Source organism: Taurulus bubalis (genome assembly GCF_910589615.1).
Source record: "Taurulus bubalis genome assembly, chromosome: 13".
NCBI classification, from domain to species: Eukaryota; Metazoa; Chordata; class Actinopteri; order Perciformes; family Cottidae; genus Taurulus; species Taurulus bubalis.
This window is the reverse complement of record NC_136601.1, coordinates 20,440,070-20,458,234: the sequence shown is the minus strand read 5'-3', so window position 1 is coordinate 20,458,234 and position 18,165 is coordinate 20,440,070. Positions and strand designations below refer to the sequence as shown.

General features: G+C 44.0%; 1 protein-coding gene across 1 annotated transcript; it reads right to left on the bottom strand.

The window, feature by feature from the left end:
* Positions 1 to 4,325: 4,325 nt before the first annotated feature.
* On the bottom strand, positions 4,326 to 7,985 carry LOC306746310 (endothelin receptor type B-like; the record flags this gene model as incomplete). Its single annotated transcript, XM_079229208.1, has 7 exons — positions 4,326 to 4,510; positions 4,645 to 4,753; positions 4,848 to 4,981; positions 5,083 to 5,232; positions 6,103 to 6,307; positions 6,404 to 6,516; positions 7,563 to 7,985. The coding sequence occupies 7 exons, from the start codon at positions 7,983 to 7,985 to the stop codon at positions 4,370 to 4,372; spliced, it is 1,275 nt and encodes a 424-aa protein (XP_079085334.1). The 3' UTR covers positions 4,326 to 4,369.
* Between the last annotated feature and the right edge of the window lie 10,180 nt (positions 7,986 to 18,165).

The following is an 18,165-nucleotide window of genomic DNA, read 5'->3' as shown; positions in this document are numbered from 1 at the left end:
CATTTCTTTTGCATTCTTGTTTTTTTTAAAATATCTAATAATGCAGCACTTGTAAAGTTGTTGTTATGACTTGTTGCATTCATTATTTAATTTCATGCAGTTATTTTTGCTTAGTGTTTATCCTTCATTGAGGATTATTAATGCAGCTGCGTTTGTGTGTGTGTGTACGTGTGCGTGTCCTCAGGGTTCGTTGACTACAACCAGGCCTGTGTGGTTTGTGAGATGTCAAGGAAATAGAATAAAATCAATAAACACACACAATGATTTTCTCCGGTATTGTTTAATAGCTTTCTCTGAAACGAGGGCATTGAAAACTCTAAAGCAAAAACTTTGTTTAGATTACTCAGAGGAAAAATGGGAAAATAAAGTAAAAAATGAGATACCCTGCCTTGTGGCCGTTTCCAAGAAATGGTTCCAAGATCTGGCCGCTGTGAAAGACCCTTGTCTAGTCGTCCAAAGCAATCTGCTCAAACCGGGGACAGTTTAAAAATGGAATGTGTAACACATTTGACATGGTCTTTGACGACCCTTTCTGAGATGTAAGCAAAATGCAACCTGCCCTCAAGAAATACAGCCAAAGACACGGAGCCCGTGACGAGATATGTAACCTCTGAGGGCCTTTAGTAACAGAGATGATTGTTTATGTTAACTCCTGTCAGGAGTGCGCCGCTCTGTCATGCCACAGCTGTGCCCTGGAGTCCAGGAATCGTGAAAGCATTTTGTGGAAGCGCTCCAATGCTCAAGCAGCTGATTACATGAACAGGAAAAGTCAGCAAGACTTATGGTGTCTTTTCCAAATGCCCGACTGAAAGGGGTTTCTTTAATATAACAATGTTACTCATCAAAACACAGTCAAGTCTAGTTTGACCATGGAGGACATTTCATATGACACTCAGTGTGTTACAAAAGAAAAAGAAAATGTAAGAAAGGAAGGTATTTCTATCATCAATTTCAGTAAAATCTTGAGAAAAGAAATGCAAAATTAAGTTAACTAACTAAAATCTTCCTCCGAAGTCAAGGAAGATAAAGTAAATCAGTGACCAGGGGCACCGAACACATGGAGCGTCTTGTGACTCACTTTAAACCGGGAACACGTCCGGTCATCCCAGCAACACGGAACACAAGTATGAAAGTGTTCTGCCAGCATCTAGAGTGCCCTTTGGGGTTATCCTGGATCAAAGTCTTCAGAAATACGCAGGCCAAGAGTGTGATTATTATGAGTAGGCCCGGAAGTGCGCTGCATGAACTCAAAGGAGAGTGTGAATTAAGAAATATGTTCAATGCAACTGTTTAAAACTGAAGTGCTGGGCAGGAATGTGCTTAAACATATTCTCAGATATGTGCAGAGGTTCACAGTGTTAAGAATAAAAGTCCTGGAGGTGAACGGGTCCTGGCGGGTCGGCAGAGTACAGCAGAATTCCTTCTCTGCAAAGTGAATGACTCGCTGCAGTGCGTCCTTGTCCTTGGCAGTGGCTGCAGCGTACCAGTTGGTGTTGGGGGAGGTGAGGATGACTCAATGATGGCAACCATTGTTGTCTTGGGCAGGTTGAACTTCTTCAGTCGCTGCAGGAAGTACATCCTCTGTTGTGATTATTATTGCTTGTGGCCGTCATGATGGATGCAAGGAAGCGGAAGGACTTGACTGGGGAGTCACGAAGGCCGACGGGGACAAGCGGGGCGAGCTTCCTCCTAAAATCCACAACCACCTCCACTGTCCCAGGTTGTTCTGACTGCACCCGGTCACCAGATGGTCAGATGAGTCCACTGAGGGTGGTGTCGTCCGCAAACTTCAGGAGCTTGAGCTGGTGACTGGATGTGCACAGGGAGAAGAGCAACGTTAACTGTAGATGGAAGCTCACCGAATTCAGATATGAAGCCTCGGAGCGCGGTGAACTGAGAGCACTCGACAGGGAGATACAGATCGGACTACTTTAAAGTAGTGGAAGAACCAAACAAGACGCTTTTACATGATGACATATCTGAAGAAAGAAATAGCAGCTATTCCACCACCATTCTTGTTTGAGCCGGTACAAGTCGAGCTGGTATAAATTAGGCCGAGAAGCTTCAATCAGTTCTTGGCAGAATGCTTGGTTTCCCTCGGCGTCTGATTCCGACACACCACACTTTCAGATGTATGTATGGGTCAAACTAACATAACCAGGTGTCGTTCGTCACGTGACTCGTTTGTCACTTGGTAGCCACGCTCTTTTTCCAAACCTTGACTAAGCGGTTTTGTTCCCTAAACCAATCTTCTTGTGGAGACAGACTTTTATTTTGAAAAGACAATGTGCGCCTTATGAGCGTACATTGGCGGGTACCGATAGCACCATCGTTTGAAGCTCGCGGCCACTGGCCATTTGTGTTTTGTCTGTGAAGTTGGGAGCGAGGACACGTTGTTACAGCTGAATATATTAATGGAAGACACAAGGCTCAAGAGACAAAAGCTATAAACTGGATGTTAACAGTCAGCTCTTCTGTTTCCTCTCTCTCTGGGTGCACGCCATCGGCTCTGTTAATTGTGGATTAGTCCAAAAGTAAAGTCAGCGGAACACACATTTTTTTTTCACCAGCGGAGAGAACAAATGCAGTGAATTAATCTCTTTCCTCATAAAACATTTTCAAAAGAGTTTTTAAGAAGAAGAATATTTTAAGGATTCAGAATTCAGCATTGTTGACGTACTCGCTAACTTTCTGGCAATCTTCTTGTTCTGCGGATTGGAGCATATGTCGATGCATGACAGTCACTTATCAATAAGTGGAAAACATAACAGCCCCATAGCTCTACCAGAGGTCAACAACTCCACGGACCTTCAGTTATGTGAATCATCTATGAGACTGCATCACTACTGACCCCAAAATCACCCGAAATACATGCACACTGCTTTGGTAAATAACTTAAACAACACAAATGCTATAAAATTATATTTATTACAGCATACTCTCAACAAATAAGTATAAAGTATAAATGTGATTTGAAAACACCAGGGCCAATATTCACATTGCATTTGATCTTCGAGCTCAAAATACTTATAAAAAGTCTTAGCTTAGTCCCACTTTCCGGTACACAGTCGCCTCTAGATGCAGCTAAAAACAGGGGATCTATATAAATACATATGACCACTTAGTGGATCATGTACGGCATCCTCAGCCGATTTGATCACTCTATTACAGCGGAAATGGAAATTATCTGTCTGAACATAAATCAAATCCATTTCAGTGTGGACAAACAACTTGTCCGGTTACTCAGCACAAGAGGACACATTTACTTGAATTACATTTAAAAGGAAGCAACTAATACACCTAAATATTTCCGAAGACCATCACACAGTTGATAAATGTCATCGCCACTAAAACTTGTCTCATCGTTGACACAAAGTGGTCAATTTCTGGAGCGTTTTCTGCTGCTCTCAGAAGTCATTTTACGGCCAAATGGAAAACATGATCACTCACTGGAAGGGAAATATTTGGAAATAATAAATGGACACCTCATGCTGGGAGATTAAACAGGCCCCACATCCTTTGTGATATACTTCTTAGAAAAATAGAAACGCTTCATTGAAGGAGAGGTTAAGACGTACACAGTGAGACCGACAGCTACACGCGTACGACAGCGCCGACGCTGCAAGAATAAAAGCACTCATGAACGATCTCCTCTGTGTCCCATGACTGGAATCATCTGGTGTTTCCCAGCTGGCCTCCACATGACTCACAGCGGCGATGATTTCCAGATAAAAAGATATGCGATGATTGGTTATCAACATGACAGTGGGGCCCCATTCCACCCCGGTATGATGTCACCGGACACATGGGCGTTGGACGGCATGTCAGATTATTAGTTTTTGTGTTTATACACCGAGGCGCACAGTCGTGCATTTTTAAAAAAAAAAAGAAGAGAAAGAAAAGACATTTTGGAACACAACTCGGGGTCAGGGTTTCGTCTCTCTCTCATCTTCCCCTGTGAGGAATCAAAGCCTCAACAGGAGCGGTTTTATTCGTTGGCTCGGTATAATCATCGGTCTGCAGTCTGCTCGTAAATATTCCTGTACATATATTTACATGCGGCTTTAATAAACATTCTTTATAAATGTGTTGACCACGTTGGTCCACTGAGAAAGCGTTCAGTCCTCAGTTTTCGGGAGTATGATCTTATTCATCATACGTTGCTTTTGCAGTCAGTATGACGGCCTACAGTCCCGTAGAAGTGGCTTCTACCTCGCTCCGCTTTCTCTCTCCTCGCTGGTCGGCTGGCAGTGGCAGCTGTTTCTCGTTGATGGGAGCTGTTTGGAACGTGGCAGAAGACGTGCGTGGCGTGTGTGCGTGTGTGTGTGTGTGTGTGTGTGTGTGTGTGTGTGTGTCTGTGCGTGTGTGTTTATGAAGAGCTTGTGTATTTCTGACTGGAGCGGGAACTGGAGCGGTCCAGTCCGTTCCCGTGATAAGAGCCTTTCCAGCGTCCTCCCAAGCCCCGTTTGTCCAGTGGAGACGTTCTGTAGCACCAGCAGCACAGGCAAGACTGAGAGACAAGAAAGCACACACACACACACACACACACACACACGGACACAGACACACACAGAGTTGTTTCCTTTTTGCTGACCCCGTTTCCTGGTAATACAATATTTTGAGTGCCAGTGTGTACCCTCCTACCTGGAAGCAGTCTTTAAACTTCTGGCTGACATAGTAGAGGGCAATCGGGTTAATGCAGGAGTTTAAGGAGGCCATGTTGATGCCGATGTAATCCATCACTAGCAGGAAGCTGGTCGGGGGGGAAAGGGCAAAGTTTACATTACGGACCACGGGAAGTGACAGAGCGGAGAACAATGCTCCCGTGACGTTTGTATCTACTGTACCTGAGCAGTTCACAGCGGTTGGGGTCGTTCTGGTCGTACATTGTTTTCTTCAGAATGCGGCTGAGATGAAGGGGCAGCCAGCAGAGAGCGAAAATCAACACGAGGCAGAACACCGTCTTCGCGACTTCCCTCCGCTGCACACACACACACACACACACACACACAAAAGACATATGGTGATGCCTGCCGTCTTTGTGGACTGCAGTGGACTTGAGCGAGTCATCTGCGTGCGTACCTGCTTCATGTGGTCGTTGAGTGCGATGCGCATGCCCTTTTTGCGACTGAGCATCTCGCATGACATCAGTGTGTAAAAGATTGCAGTGCAGGCCAGCGGGAGGCAGAAATAGAAGCCAAACAGCCACCAGTCTTTCACTTCCTGGTAGAACTGGATGAAGAGAGAAGAAGAAGCTAGTCAAAAAAAAAGTGCAACAAGAAATACAGTGTTACGGCAATTTCTAAATGCATTTTATAGAGACCCAAGATTCAACATATCTCTGCTGTTGCAGAAATGAACAATGCCAACATTGTTTCTTGCAGACCGGGCTAATAAAGATTAAAAGTTTAATCTATAAATTGTTACTTTTTCATGGAAACACTTTATTACTTATATTGCTTATGTCAGAGATGTTTTAACTGAATTACAGGACTTCCTGTTGACAAAATCAACCTCACTTCTCTGTCTTCATAAACAGTCGTTGAAATATTTGTCATTTTCAAACTCACTGCAATAATATTCTGTTCTTAAACTAGAAGGTTAATGCGTAAATTATTATTTGTTTTTATTTATTTAAAAATGCATGAACCAAAAAAATACAATAAATAAATAATCTAATTCCTTGCACAATATCACAATGTGTGTGTTAAAAAAAAATCATTTTACAGGAATACAATTCTCCACTGAAGACTTTCCTTTTAAGTGTCACATGACCTGTTCAAAGGCACAATGATTAAAGCTTGACAAACTGCAAGCAGATCGATGTTCACACACTTCCAGAACTTGAAATTAAGAATAAATATGTTAGATAAGTTCCAGACTTGTTTTGGTTTGGCACAACTTCTTCCAATTTTCTCCTCAAAATTACATCAAGCTCGAGTTACAATCCACAAATGTTGAATGACACATGAAAAGCCGTCGCAGCTTCATGCTTTATTTCCACCGTTTCCTGCAATCCAGACCCTTCTGTTTCAAATAATGAAAAAACACTTTGTAATAGCGTGCGTGCATGTTGAATGAGTCCCATTCAGAGGATGTTACCTTCATGAAGCTGGTGGTCTGTTCCGGATGGAGCAGACACACGCGCAGCTTGTGACCTCTGTACGGCATCTCCAGCATGTCGAATGCCAGCGCCTCGGGGACCGCGAGCATCACGGCGACCAGCCAGATCAGAGTCACCTCCACCGCTTTCCACAGAGGGATGCCCATCCCCTTCACCCGGCTCCATGACGTCACTGCGTGGTAGCTTCGCCGACGGCAGAGACGTGGGCGTTAGCCACATTCAGCACCAACAATTGTATGTGTGTGTGTATGTGTGTGTGAAGAGTAGAAGTCCACATACCGGTCAATACTGAGAGCACACAGGCTGAGGACAGTGATTCCCACTGAAGCTTTCTGGATGAACGGCAGCAGCTTACAGATGTACACGCCAAACGGCCAGTCCTCGGCTATCAGCTGCGGAGAGGAAACGATGGGGACCGAGAGGAGACACATTTATAACGAGAGAAGGGTCACCCGTGCACACACACACACACACACACACACACACACACGGACAGACGTCTTAGAGGTTTAGGTGTAGGGGTCCAGTCTGAGGTTGTTACTGTGCCAGAGAGCCAGAATCCACAGCTCCTCCTTCACTGCAAGCTCGTCTCCCAGGGGTTACAACAAGCAGTTCCGCATAAGGAGAGCGTCTTCAACAGAAGAGTAGGCTACACATTGGATCCGCCACTTATAGAAATATACAGTTTGGTTTTGGCGTCTTTCAAATCTTCCAGTTTTTCGAAAAAGAAAACTCACTCCTGTTCTCAATTCAGCAGATCCTGTGTCTCATTATAATTATCATAATCTCATGACGCCTCAAATACCTGAAATGCAAGGCCTTAACGGAAAAGTAAACATAAATCAGAATACTATTAAAATGCCGCAGAGCGTTCCAGCTCTGTTCACTTGAAGCGAATCCTATCAGATTTTGACAGTTTCTCATGTGGTTTTCTGGCACAGTTGCGGTCGTATGAGTTGGACATTTTGGCATCAACACCCGAGCCCACTAGGTGTGTTTTTTACATCACACATGCATTGGGAGCGAGGACAACAACAAGGATATTTTCTTTCAAATCTCAACACTCAAGTTGTCCCCAGCTGTTAGCATGCATCTGCTTTTATTAAATTTTTGAGCTCTTGCTGTGGAGGTGGAACAGTCTGCGGGGCTTGTACTTAAAAAGTAAAAAATTACACATGACAGGTGGGGACAAAAACAAACTCATCTATAAACCACATGATGTGCCGAGAGGGGCGTTGCCAACGGTTCAGTGCAGGGAAATTGTCCCAATAAATTAGACACGAACCCAGGGACCGGTAACTAATTACATTTTGAGTCCCGATTTTGTATCTTTGATTGACAACTTTCGTCATTTCCGAAAAGTCAAAAAGAGAGATCATCGGTGCCACACGACAAGTCAAACACCAGACAGACGCACACGAAGGATAACTGTGGTCACCTTAAACACATTGATGGGGATGGCGATGATGATATAAAGCAGGTCCCCCAGAGCCAGGCTGCCGATCAGGACGTTGGGTCCATTCCTCATGCACTTGTTCTTATAAATGATCCGGAGCAGCGTTGAGTTGCCGATGATGCCCACCACGAAGATCAGGCAGGACACGAAGGTGTTGACGTACTTGAAGGCGTACTTGATCTCCGTGGGCTTTATGCACATGGGGGGGAAGGAGCCACGCGGCCTGCTCGGCGGCTGCTGCGGCTGCGGCGGCGGCTGCGGCGGCAGCGGGGGCGGGAGCGGAAAGGAGGCGTTGCTCTTGGACGGCTCCGAAGCTGCCGGGCCTCCCTGGGTGTCGCGGGCGAACCGAGAGGCTCCGCCCTCGGCGACCATCAGGAGACAGAGCAGAGCGGTGACGGCCTTCATCATCGCGCGAGCCTCGTACTCACGCGGCACGGTTCGCTTCGCTCAACGGCCCTCGGGCAGTCTACACAGACACGTGCTCTAAAAAGGCACTCACACACACATCCACACACCGGGGGCCCCGCTCCGGGCCTGGCAGCAGGAGGTCTGAGACCCAGCTCTGTCCTGCAGAGAGAAAGTAGGCGAAGCGTCAGCAGATGAAAGGTGTTTAGTTTTGTTTACAAACTGTATCGATAGCACAGTTAATTCAAACAATTTCATGAGGAAATGATACGCTTTAAAACCATTTTGATTCTAATATTCTTTCAATTCCATCAACAAAACTAGGAAATGTTTTTTTGTGTTGAAAAAGTATTCTCAGATAAAGGCGAGGGGTGAAAGGAACAAAGCAGTAAAAGATAAACGAGACAAATGGAACAGTGATAGCTGAGGTTTCATGAGGAACAGCGTTTCTGTGTGTGTGTGTGTGTGTGTGTGTGTGTGTGTGTGTGTGTGTGAGATACTCCCTTTCTCTCACAACACGACCCTAGCTGGGCCCTGAAGAATCATGTGTACCCCCAGAATGCCCTGGGGCGTCTCTCGGGATGATTTACAACGCTGGCAATATCTTTAAAGACACGCAATCAGGTCCACAGTCACATACACACACACACACACACACACACACACACACACACACACACACACAGCAGATGTGCAAACCTCTTGGCACAGCAGTTTGGAGAGGCAAATGTTCAGGGACAAGCGCTTTGCTTTTTAATGCTCATATCTAAGAAAGTGCTTTCTCTTACTACTTCTTGCACCCCCCCCCCCCCCCCCCCCCACACACACACACACGCATTCATGGCTGCATGCGGCACAGAGGCCTGTTCTGTTCATACACACAAAGACACAAAGTCCCATGGATGAACAAGAAATCTGTTTTACTTTTTTTATCCACCGCGTCCTCTGTAACATCTCAATTATGCCTTTGTGTTGTGTAACATGCAGCCTCATTAGGCCATGTCAGAGCAGCCTTGTCTGATCTAATTGGAAAGCTGGAGATTAAGCGGTCTGATCTTCTGGATCTAAAAGATTTGTCTTTCGAAAAAGCCTCTCGGACCTTGAGCTCTGCTGGCTTCACTTCTTAGAAAGACGGAGGCGGAAAGTTGGCAACCAGCAAGGTGAAATAAAGGGTCAATTAGTGGTAAAAAAAAGAAGTGTGTTTGTGTTTGGGGAGAGGAGCAAGAGAAACTAGAAAAAGGTGCTTTAAAAGTTTAAAAGAGAAACACATAAATGCAGAAAAAAGAATGTAAAAAAAAAAGGTCAATATTGAGAGGAATGACAGTTTGATGCTATGAGCCGTTTCCAAGAACAATAGGCGGAAAAAGGAAAGCACAGGAAAGGAAAAAGTAGAAGAGAGGAAAGCCTGAGAGCTGAGGTACTCTGTCTGTTTAGTCACGAGAGGGACCTCGAGGCAGTAACAGACAGCGATGTGGGGAGGGGGATGAATTAGGACAAAGGACTCTATTTAAATGGAACATTATTTAGAAGAAAAAAAACTAAATGTGACTTTGAGCCGCAGCTTGTGAGATGAAATGACTTAATGCTATTACATCAGGTCTGTGGCTTGATGAAGATAAAGAAGAACCAGATATACAAACCAGACAATAATTCATAGACATCCGACAAGAGAGAGGGCCCTATGACCGCACGCCATGCAGGTTATAAACTACTGCTTGATGTTTGTTAACGTCGAAATACACCAGTAAAATACAAATATCTTCAAAATTGTGCTTAAGAACAGTACCTGAGTAAATGTACTTATTACTACAGGTGGGTCCATCAGCAAAAAGGTCTGGACCATAATTATAAAAAAATACTTAAATTACAAATATGTTAGAACTGTGTCTCTAATCCACACAGGATGCCTGAGTTGGCCTTCACATGTTCCTTCTGCATCACATGACCCCAACTCTCTACCTGAGACATGAAGGGCCAGTCATGATCACAGGACCTGATCACAGATCTGATCACAGGATCTGTCATCAGGACCTGTGATCACAGGACCTGAACACAGGATCTGATCACAGGACCTGTCAACAGATCCTGATCACAGGATCTGTCATCAGGACCTGTGATCACAGGACCTGAACACAGGTCATGATCACAGGACCTGATCACAGGATCTGATCACAGGACCTGTCATCAGATCCTGATCACAGGTCATGGTCACAGGTCCTGAACATAGGTCATGATCATAGGACCTGATCACAGGATCTGATCACAGGACCTTTAACACAGGTCATGATCACAGGTCATGGTCACAGGTCCTGAACACAGGTCCTGATCACAGGTCCTGATCACAGGACCTTCAACACAGGTCATGATCACAGGACCTTTAACACAGGTCATGATCACAGGTCATGGTCACAGGTCCTGAACACAGGTCCTGATCACAGGACCTGATCACAGGACCTTTAACACAGGTCATGATCACAGGTCATGGTCACAGGACCTGATCACAGGTCATGATCACAGGACCTGTTATCAGGTCCTCATCACAGGTCATGGTCACAGGTCCTGTGATCAGGTCCTGATCACAGCCAAGACTCCTGCAGTCACCAGGGTTGCATGTGAAGGCATATTTTATGCTCCACAAGGGACAAACTGGTGTTTAAAGATGCCTTTCAGCCCATTGACTGCAATAGCTTACAATGAGGATACAATGTAAAACTGAAATGTCCAACACCACAAAAGAGTGATAGACTTCATAATTCCCGCCAGCTCGACGTATCTGAACAATGAATTTTTCAACGATGAATTTTTCAAGATTTAGTCTTTTACACAGCTGCTGGAGCGCCACCATCAGGACATTAGCCCACAAAGCCAGTTAAGGACGTTTGGCATATAGGACTGGACCTACGTGAAACATTTTGTTTATTTCATGCATGCGAAGGAAAATGTCCTTGAATGAAGAAGAAGAAGAAGAAGAAGAAGAAGAAGAAGAAGAAGAAGAAGAAGAAGAAGAGGTCAAAACAGGAACGCTGCATGTGAGGAGAAATGCTAAAACCAATACACACAGCATCAGATTGTTCTTTCAAAAAGAAGGATGATTCAAAAAGAAAAAATACCAGCTGAGTTCCAGCTCCACTGAACCTAATTACACATTGGGTCAATTTAAAGTTTATAGCCTCATTTTGGATTCTTTTAGTAGATTCACAAGGGTGAAATGGTTTTTTTAATGCCATTTCCTTCTGAGGACGGTTGCACAAAACACCTTCAGTTTTCTCTTTCGGTAAAAGACATCAGTTTTAATCTATCCTTAGCTGGCAGTTATTGAAGGGTGTTGCACAGAATCCCATAAAAGGTTTCCTTGGTTAAGTCTGGAAAAACTAATTGGTTAAAGGAAGAAAAGATTCTACTTCTGGAGGAGTACAGTACAAGAAGGCACGAACAAGAACGTAAATGTATTCTGCAACCAAAACAAAAAGATTTTTGGGGATAATTGCAACAAAAAATGAATCCCAAAGATAGGATTGGAAAGATCCCGTCGCATAAAGCGGGAGAGCCATCACTGAAGAGAGGCTGCAGCGGTCAAGGTGGGACCTTGAATTAACAGCCGCTCAAATCTCTGGTGTTAAATCGGTTCACCCGGTCTTCTCAGGATGCGTTCATTTTCACCCGCATTTGAGCTAATATAGATCATTTCATATCTAAGCATATATAATCACGATAGAGCATGTTTTTATGAATGGTAATTCAATAAAAAAGATAGTCTGTACTTTCTCATTTAGTAAAGAAAAATATATCCAAATATCTGAGAACGTTTTTATCAATTTAGACGGCGTATTGTGCATCACATATCACAATATGACACCAATGATAAATTATCATCTTGAAATATGACCCATCCCTAATAAACTCTTGCATTTTGCAGTTGTTATGATTTTTTCTCCTTTGGCAAAACTTGTTTTCCTTTGGCAAAACTTTAGTGAACATTTTGAGGAGGAAACTCAAGGTGTTTTGTGTATTTTAAGGAAACCTTCACCACGAGCCCTTCTGTGAAAAGTCAACAGAAGCTGCAGATCACACGCTGCAGCAAAGCAGGTATTCTACTCAACTGAGTGAGTCATCAACACAATGTAGTCGTGTCACGAGAGCATCTGAAACCCTGCAGCCCAACTCATCGCACACAACATCAACAAGTCCAGTCCAACAGACGGAGTGAGTTTTAATGGTGAAAGAGGAAATGGTAACACTTCATAATAAGGGAACACATTACATAAAGCAAGACGTATTAATTGCACGACTTGCAACGATTTAATGCATGAAGTAATGCGGGATGTATCATGAAAACCTGTTGCCCACCAATCACAAACTCACTTCTGACTTTGTGATTGGTTCACACTTAAGAGATCATCAGTTATTAAGGAATGTTAATTCACACTTACTTCATAGATTCATTTGTGTCCGTCCAATTTAGCTGAATTGCAGTTATAAAAGTTAATTTAATACCCATGCTCTGAAAGCATAACAAGATCCATTCTCATAGAAAGGATGCTCTTTTTTTTGTGCATCACTTCTTTCAACTTCGACAAACATATATAGTAATAATAATAATTATCCACCCAATAGTGTCATAAATGTGGCAGACATATGGTGCCATGCAGTAACGTGTAAACGACCAGTTTGACTTAAAAATAACTTACTTCATATTTGTATGAGAACGTGTGCGTTCACATTCTGAACTGAACTGCTTAAGTGACTTGAATATTGTATGTAAGTAAGTGTGAATTAACATACCTTAATTGATGATGCATTATGTGCACATCAAGTTTGATAATTGATAATTCCCCCTGCATTCATTCATGCATGACGTTACGTGTTACTTAACTGCATTTCTTATAGTCTTGAACTGCAACAGATTGAATTCGTGCCACTAAAATAACAAAACAAAAGGCATATTTGACATGCAAAAAGAAAATGAATTGTGAAAAAAAATTAAAATGTGAAATGGTTCACGCAGACAAAAGGGTAGCGGTTAATAGAAAGCCCGAGCCCTGTGATTTAGATTAATAAACAGAGAGAAGGATACAGAGATACATGAATACAAAATAAAAGTGCAGCGCAGTATCTGGTCATGTGTCTGTCTACTTCTGCGCGAAGTCAACAGTCAAAACCCATGAACAATTCAACTCTGCATTTTGATTTGTCTAAATCAAAGTCGATGAAGTTATCGAATTCGAATTTACCGGACCGCGGAGCTTCTGGTGTGCTCCAAAGGGTCCGGATCAATAATCCCAGCAGAAGTTCCGCTAATTGGCCCGGCGCGTGGAGAGTAATGACGCTTTTGTTTTCCCGGTGGACTCCAGTAACTGCAGCTCACGGTGCGTCCGAGTGCGTCCAGTGCGTCCGGACTCTCCACTCCGCTGCTCCGGCTGCGTTCTGACGCACAGAGTGACGGCGCAGGCTTTTATAGCCGCGAGCCAGGAGGCTGCAGAGACGAACCAATCACAGTGCAGACGCGAGCATCCTTCCCCATCTGCAGCTGGGACGCCACTGCATCGAACAAGGACGCATTATCACTTTACTTTCTAACGCTACGCCACATTAACCTCCAGAGTCCTTTTAACATCCATTAAATACTTTCTTTGGTTATTGGGCTGATGACGTGGAGGGCGGTGGAGATGAAAGGGAAGTTCTCGGAGTTGCTGTATATCCGCATTAGAGGACTGATATCATGGGTAGGGTTCAGCCTCCAGGGCTCTTTCCTGCAGGATCTTCCTAAGACTAGACACACACAGTGCCAGGCGTCTCTTACCTCAACTGCTCCGGTGATATCTGAGACGTATTGGAAATCACTTAATTTGTCACATCTGACCACACAGCGAGATACTTTACTATAGAAGAAGTTATAGAAGACTTATTATGCACGGATAGGGAGCTTCATCTGTTCTTCACGCTTTGCTTTTTTAATTTATAGGTTTTTTTATTGCTCCTATTATAAACATTGTTGGCTGCGTTTATTCAATCAAAAGTTTAAAAAGTAGCTAAAGAATTCAGGGCCTTTGGTGGTGATGACAGAGTATTTGATGCGGCAGTGGTGCTGACAACGACGTGTGCTTTAAGGCCGTCGCAAGCACTTGCAGCTGTGAATCTTCATCCTCAGTCTTGTTTTAACTTTTACATTTTCTGCCACGAGTGTTCAAACGTGTCAACACACTCACAGTCACACAAACGGACACGCCGTGCTCACAGTGGCAGTCGTTTAGCAACTCACAACATCTCACTTCTCAGTGCTTGTGACACACTCACTGCCTCGTGTTTGCAAATAAAGACACAAACACACACCAAAAACAGGAACAACCACTTAAATCTCCCACACCAACACCATCGCCACCACTGCCAGCAGGCGCACACACACACACATACGGACACACACACGGACACACACACGGACACACACACACACACGGACACACTCCCACACCAAACAAAGGACCTTTCTGTCGAGTGTGTTTAATGACACCCGTCCCATGCTCTATTTTGGGAGGTTGACTATTCCTGGCGCATCATTTATGTCATTATCACAGTCTCGTATTATTAAATCATTAACAGACATTATGCCTATTATACTCATGGTTACACACATTATGTCTCCACAACACTCAGTACTGCATTGTTCTGCATCTGTGTGTGTGTGTGTGTGTGTGTGTGGAGAGGACGTGCTGATGTCCCTGTTGCTCTTTGGTCTTTGTGGCCTTGGCAGAGGGAAACACTTGGATAGTATCAGTAAACACTCGTAGGCGGATGCGGTATAGGCCGAGCTATTAGGACGCTACACATCCATAGGGGCGGCCCAAATGAGGGGAGAAAATTTGGAATTTATCATTTTTACTATTCTTTGCAAATGCTATTCTATTATTATCATTTCAATATATTGCAAAAGCTTGAGTTACACCCACCTTACATTTAGTAGAGGAAGTTGGAAAGACTATTCAGATGTTTTTGAAAACTGAAAACACTCCCAGACCGTACAACGTCTCAATGGGACCATCATTTACCAAATCAACATCAGCTGTATACTGAACACCTGAAACTAGTGATTGAGACAATAAACTCACATTTGCAATGTTTACTGAGTGATACATGAGTGATAAATGAAGTGAGAAGTTTGAGTCCGCCTGAGTTTAATCGCAGAGACATAAAGCTCATCAGCTGTATGATAAACACGATTGGTGGGCTGCGATGCTCAGGGCACCATGCAGCCTAGATCAGGGCACCATGCAGCCTAGATCAGGGCACCATGCAGCCTAGATCAGGGCACCATGCAGCCTAGATCAGGGCACCATGCAGCCTAGATCAGGGCACCATGCAGCCTATATCAGGGCACCATGCAGCCTAGATCAGGGCACCATGCAGCCTAGATCAGGGCACCACATTTGTCCTCAGTGGGAGGAACGTGATAAACATTTCGAGCACAGGGTGCTTCTCTCCGCGCAGATGTCGACCTCGAACTTGAGCGTTCCTGTTTCTACCATCTCCTTCCAGCCCTCAATGTTGTGGGTGTCATGTAATGTCCTTTTTTTTTATAGGAAAAATGTACATGGCATGAATTTTCTTTCATTTAATTAATTCCTCACGGCTGTTTTTGCTGGGAACCACACAATTAATTCTCCCTCCTGGTTGTGTTGTCAATCAAATCTCATTGCAGAAATCTCATTACAGAAATAATAATAAAAATGCAGAAATAATTCTTCTTGTTTTATTATCATCTGCTTCTGAGTTTGCTTAAAGCTACTTCAAAGAGCTTTAATTTTGTGTTCATAAACATTCTTTCAGCAACTTCAAATCGTGGCATCTTTGCACAATTTCCACTTTTGAAAAGAATTTGAGATCATTATCTGTGGGATTGCACAATGTTCAGTCACACAACATAAGTTTTTAACAATTGACCCACTACAGAGTGCTTCATTAAAACATAAGGAATCCATTTAGAGTAGGGTCAAATTAAATAACACGAATATGATGGGGTAACCATCTCTAATCCCACTAGGCCTTATGTCTGTTAATAATGTAACTCCATGCAGTTTTGCCCATTTTCAAGTTTGCGCTTCATGTAAAGGATTACATGCTCATCCATGCGTCAAAAAACTCTAAAGAGGCTTAAAACAACTTGAAACCCATTGGAGATATTAAACAGACATGAATCTACAAACGAGGCGTTTTTCAGTCTGGATCTTTAAAAAAACGGATTTATGAACGGATTTCTTAAAGGATTGTTCAGTCCTTTAAAAAGCGTAGCTGGCCTGATGATATGGATTGTGGGAAAAAATTCAAGAAGACACTGACACACCAATTTGGTCTGCTCACGTATAGGCCAATGAGTCACACTAAATCAGACACTCGAGGTTTAGATATGACCTTTGACATGAGCAGCCCGAGGCCGAGTGTAGGTCGACTGTAAATCTGTGTCTGAAACTAATAACTCACAGCAACCCATTTACAATGCCACTCTGATTATTAGGTGGATTCGGTTGTAACGTCTGCATAATGAATGGTCTGGCCAGGAAAAATACCTTGAGAACATGCAGGATGTTTGTTTTAATGTGTGCATGATCGAAGCGTATAAGGAGAGACGCCAGACCCAAAGATCCCTCCCAGCCAGTAAGACGCTTTAATAATAATAAACAGGACCAGCTCACACTGGTTCATGATTTTTCTTGCAGAAATCGAACACTTAAATCAAAGGGATCAACACAGCGGGGAAGAGGGAGTTTATTCGGCGGTCAACACGCAGATAACATCTCAAACTTTGTCTGTCATTAAGTTTCACTTAAAAGACAAGAAAAGGCAAATAAACATAATGAGAGAAACATTTTGTATGGGCATTAGAAGATCTGCTTCATCTGACCCGTGACTCCTCAAGCCAACAAGGGGGACGCAGCCTCGCAACGCACACAGAGACAAACACACACAGTGTTACAACCCTCCACAGCTGTCTGGGCGTTTTGTCCGAGCATCTGATGTCGGCCCAAAGCCCTGAAGCATCATAATGTGCGACCCAGATCCATCTTTGTGTGATTCTGTGCGTCTGATTGCTCCCAACCTCACATTTTTTTAGCGCTGAAACTTCGGGGAGGAAGGGCGGGGTGTGCTCGGAAAATTAGCATGAACTTATGAAGAGTTGTTGAAAGGACGACAGCGACCTTGAGCCTTCACCAACCATGACACTGACGGTCATGGTTTGCTACAGTCACATGAACTCCCAGACGATGAGGACATCATGCACTGCCTGCTTCCTGCGTCGGCTGGTAATTCACAACAGCCGATTTTCTTCATCCGTTGATCTGCTGTGAGGTGTAGCATCATCACTTCTGATCCCTCTGGCCATTAATTTCATACCGCATGGCTGGGAAGATGACGTTAAGCACTAAACAATGATTGATGCACGGCTTTCCCTCATGTTGCAAGTTTCCACCTATCTTACAACGGAGAGAATGCCGTGACTCATACATCAAGTTTGTTGAGCAGTATTTTTTTTTTTTACCTTTAAGCTAGACAGTAACCAAAGCAACTGCCTGGGAATCAAACCAGAGATATCCCAGTCATAAACAACACAACAACAATTTTGAGCATGAAGGCTCTTCTGGATCTGTTCTCACGGAATGTACAAATTTGCACAGAGACCATTTTCGACACGTAAGTTGCAAGAAATCTTGAAACTGGTTTGATTATTCACATTGTTGAGTTCAAGAAGTATGTTTGGGGTTCCAGCTGGACTGTGCTCGGCTTTCAGTGCCTATAAAGTCCTGGCAGAGGGACCCTCTCTTGGGAGGAAAACCACAGAAACATTGCCACATCAGGCTACTGGAAATGAAAGCAGGGTCGTTTAATCGGCAGAACTTCAACTGGACCGTGTCGGCCTATCAACAAGCGGGCCGACGTTCAACCATCACTGAAAAGCATGTGTCGGCCCATTCTCTGAGGCATGCGGGCTGACGGGTCGAGACTAGCATGTGCTGTACGCGCTTCTTTTCCTCGCGCTTCTTTTCCAGCGCTTCTTTTCCAGCGCTTCTTTTCCAGCACCACGGTACACATGGACTCGTCTGTCACCAATTGTTTTTGGAGCTTTGTGCCAAGACGATGACGTGATGGGCATGGTGCCCAGAGAGCAGGGGTTACATCCTGAGTGGGACCT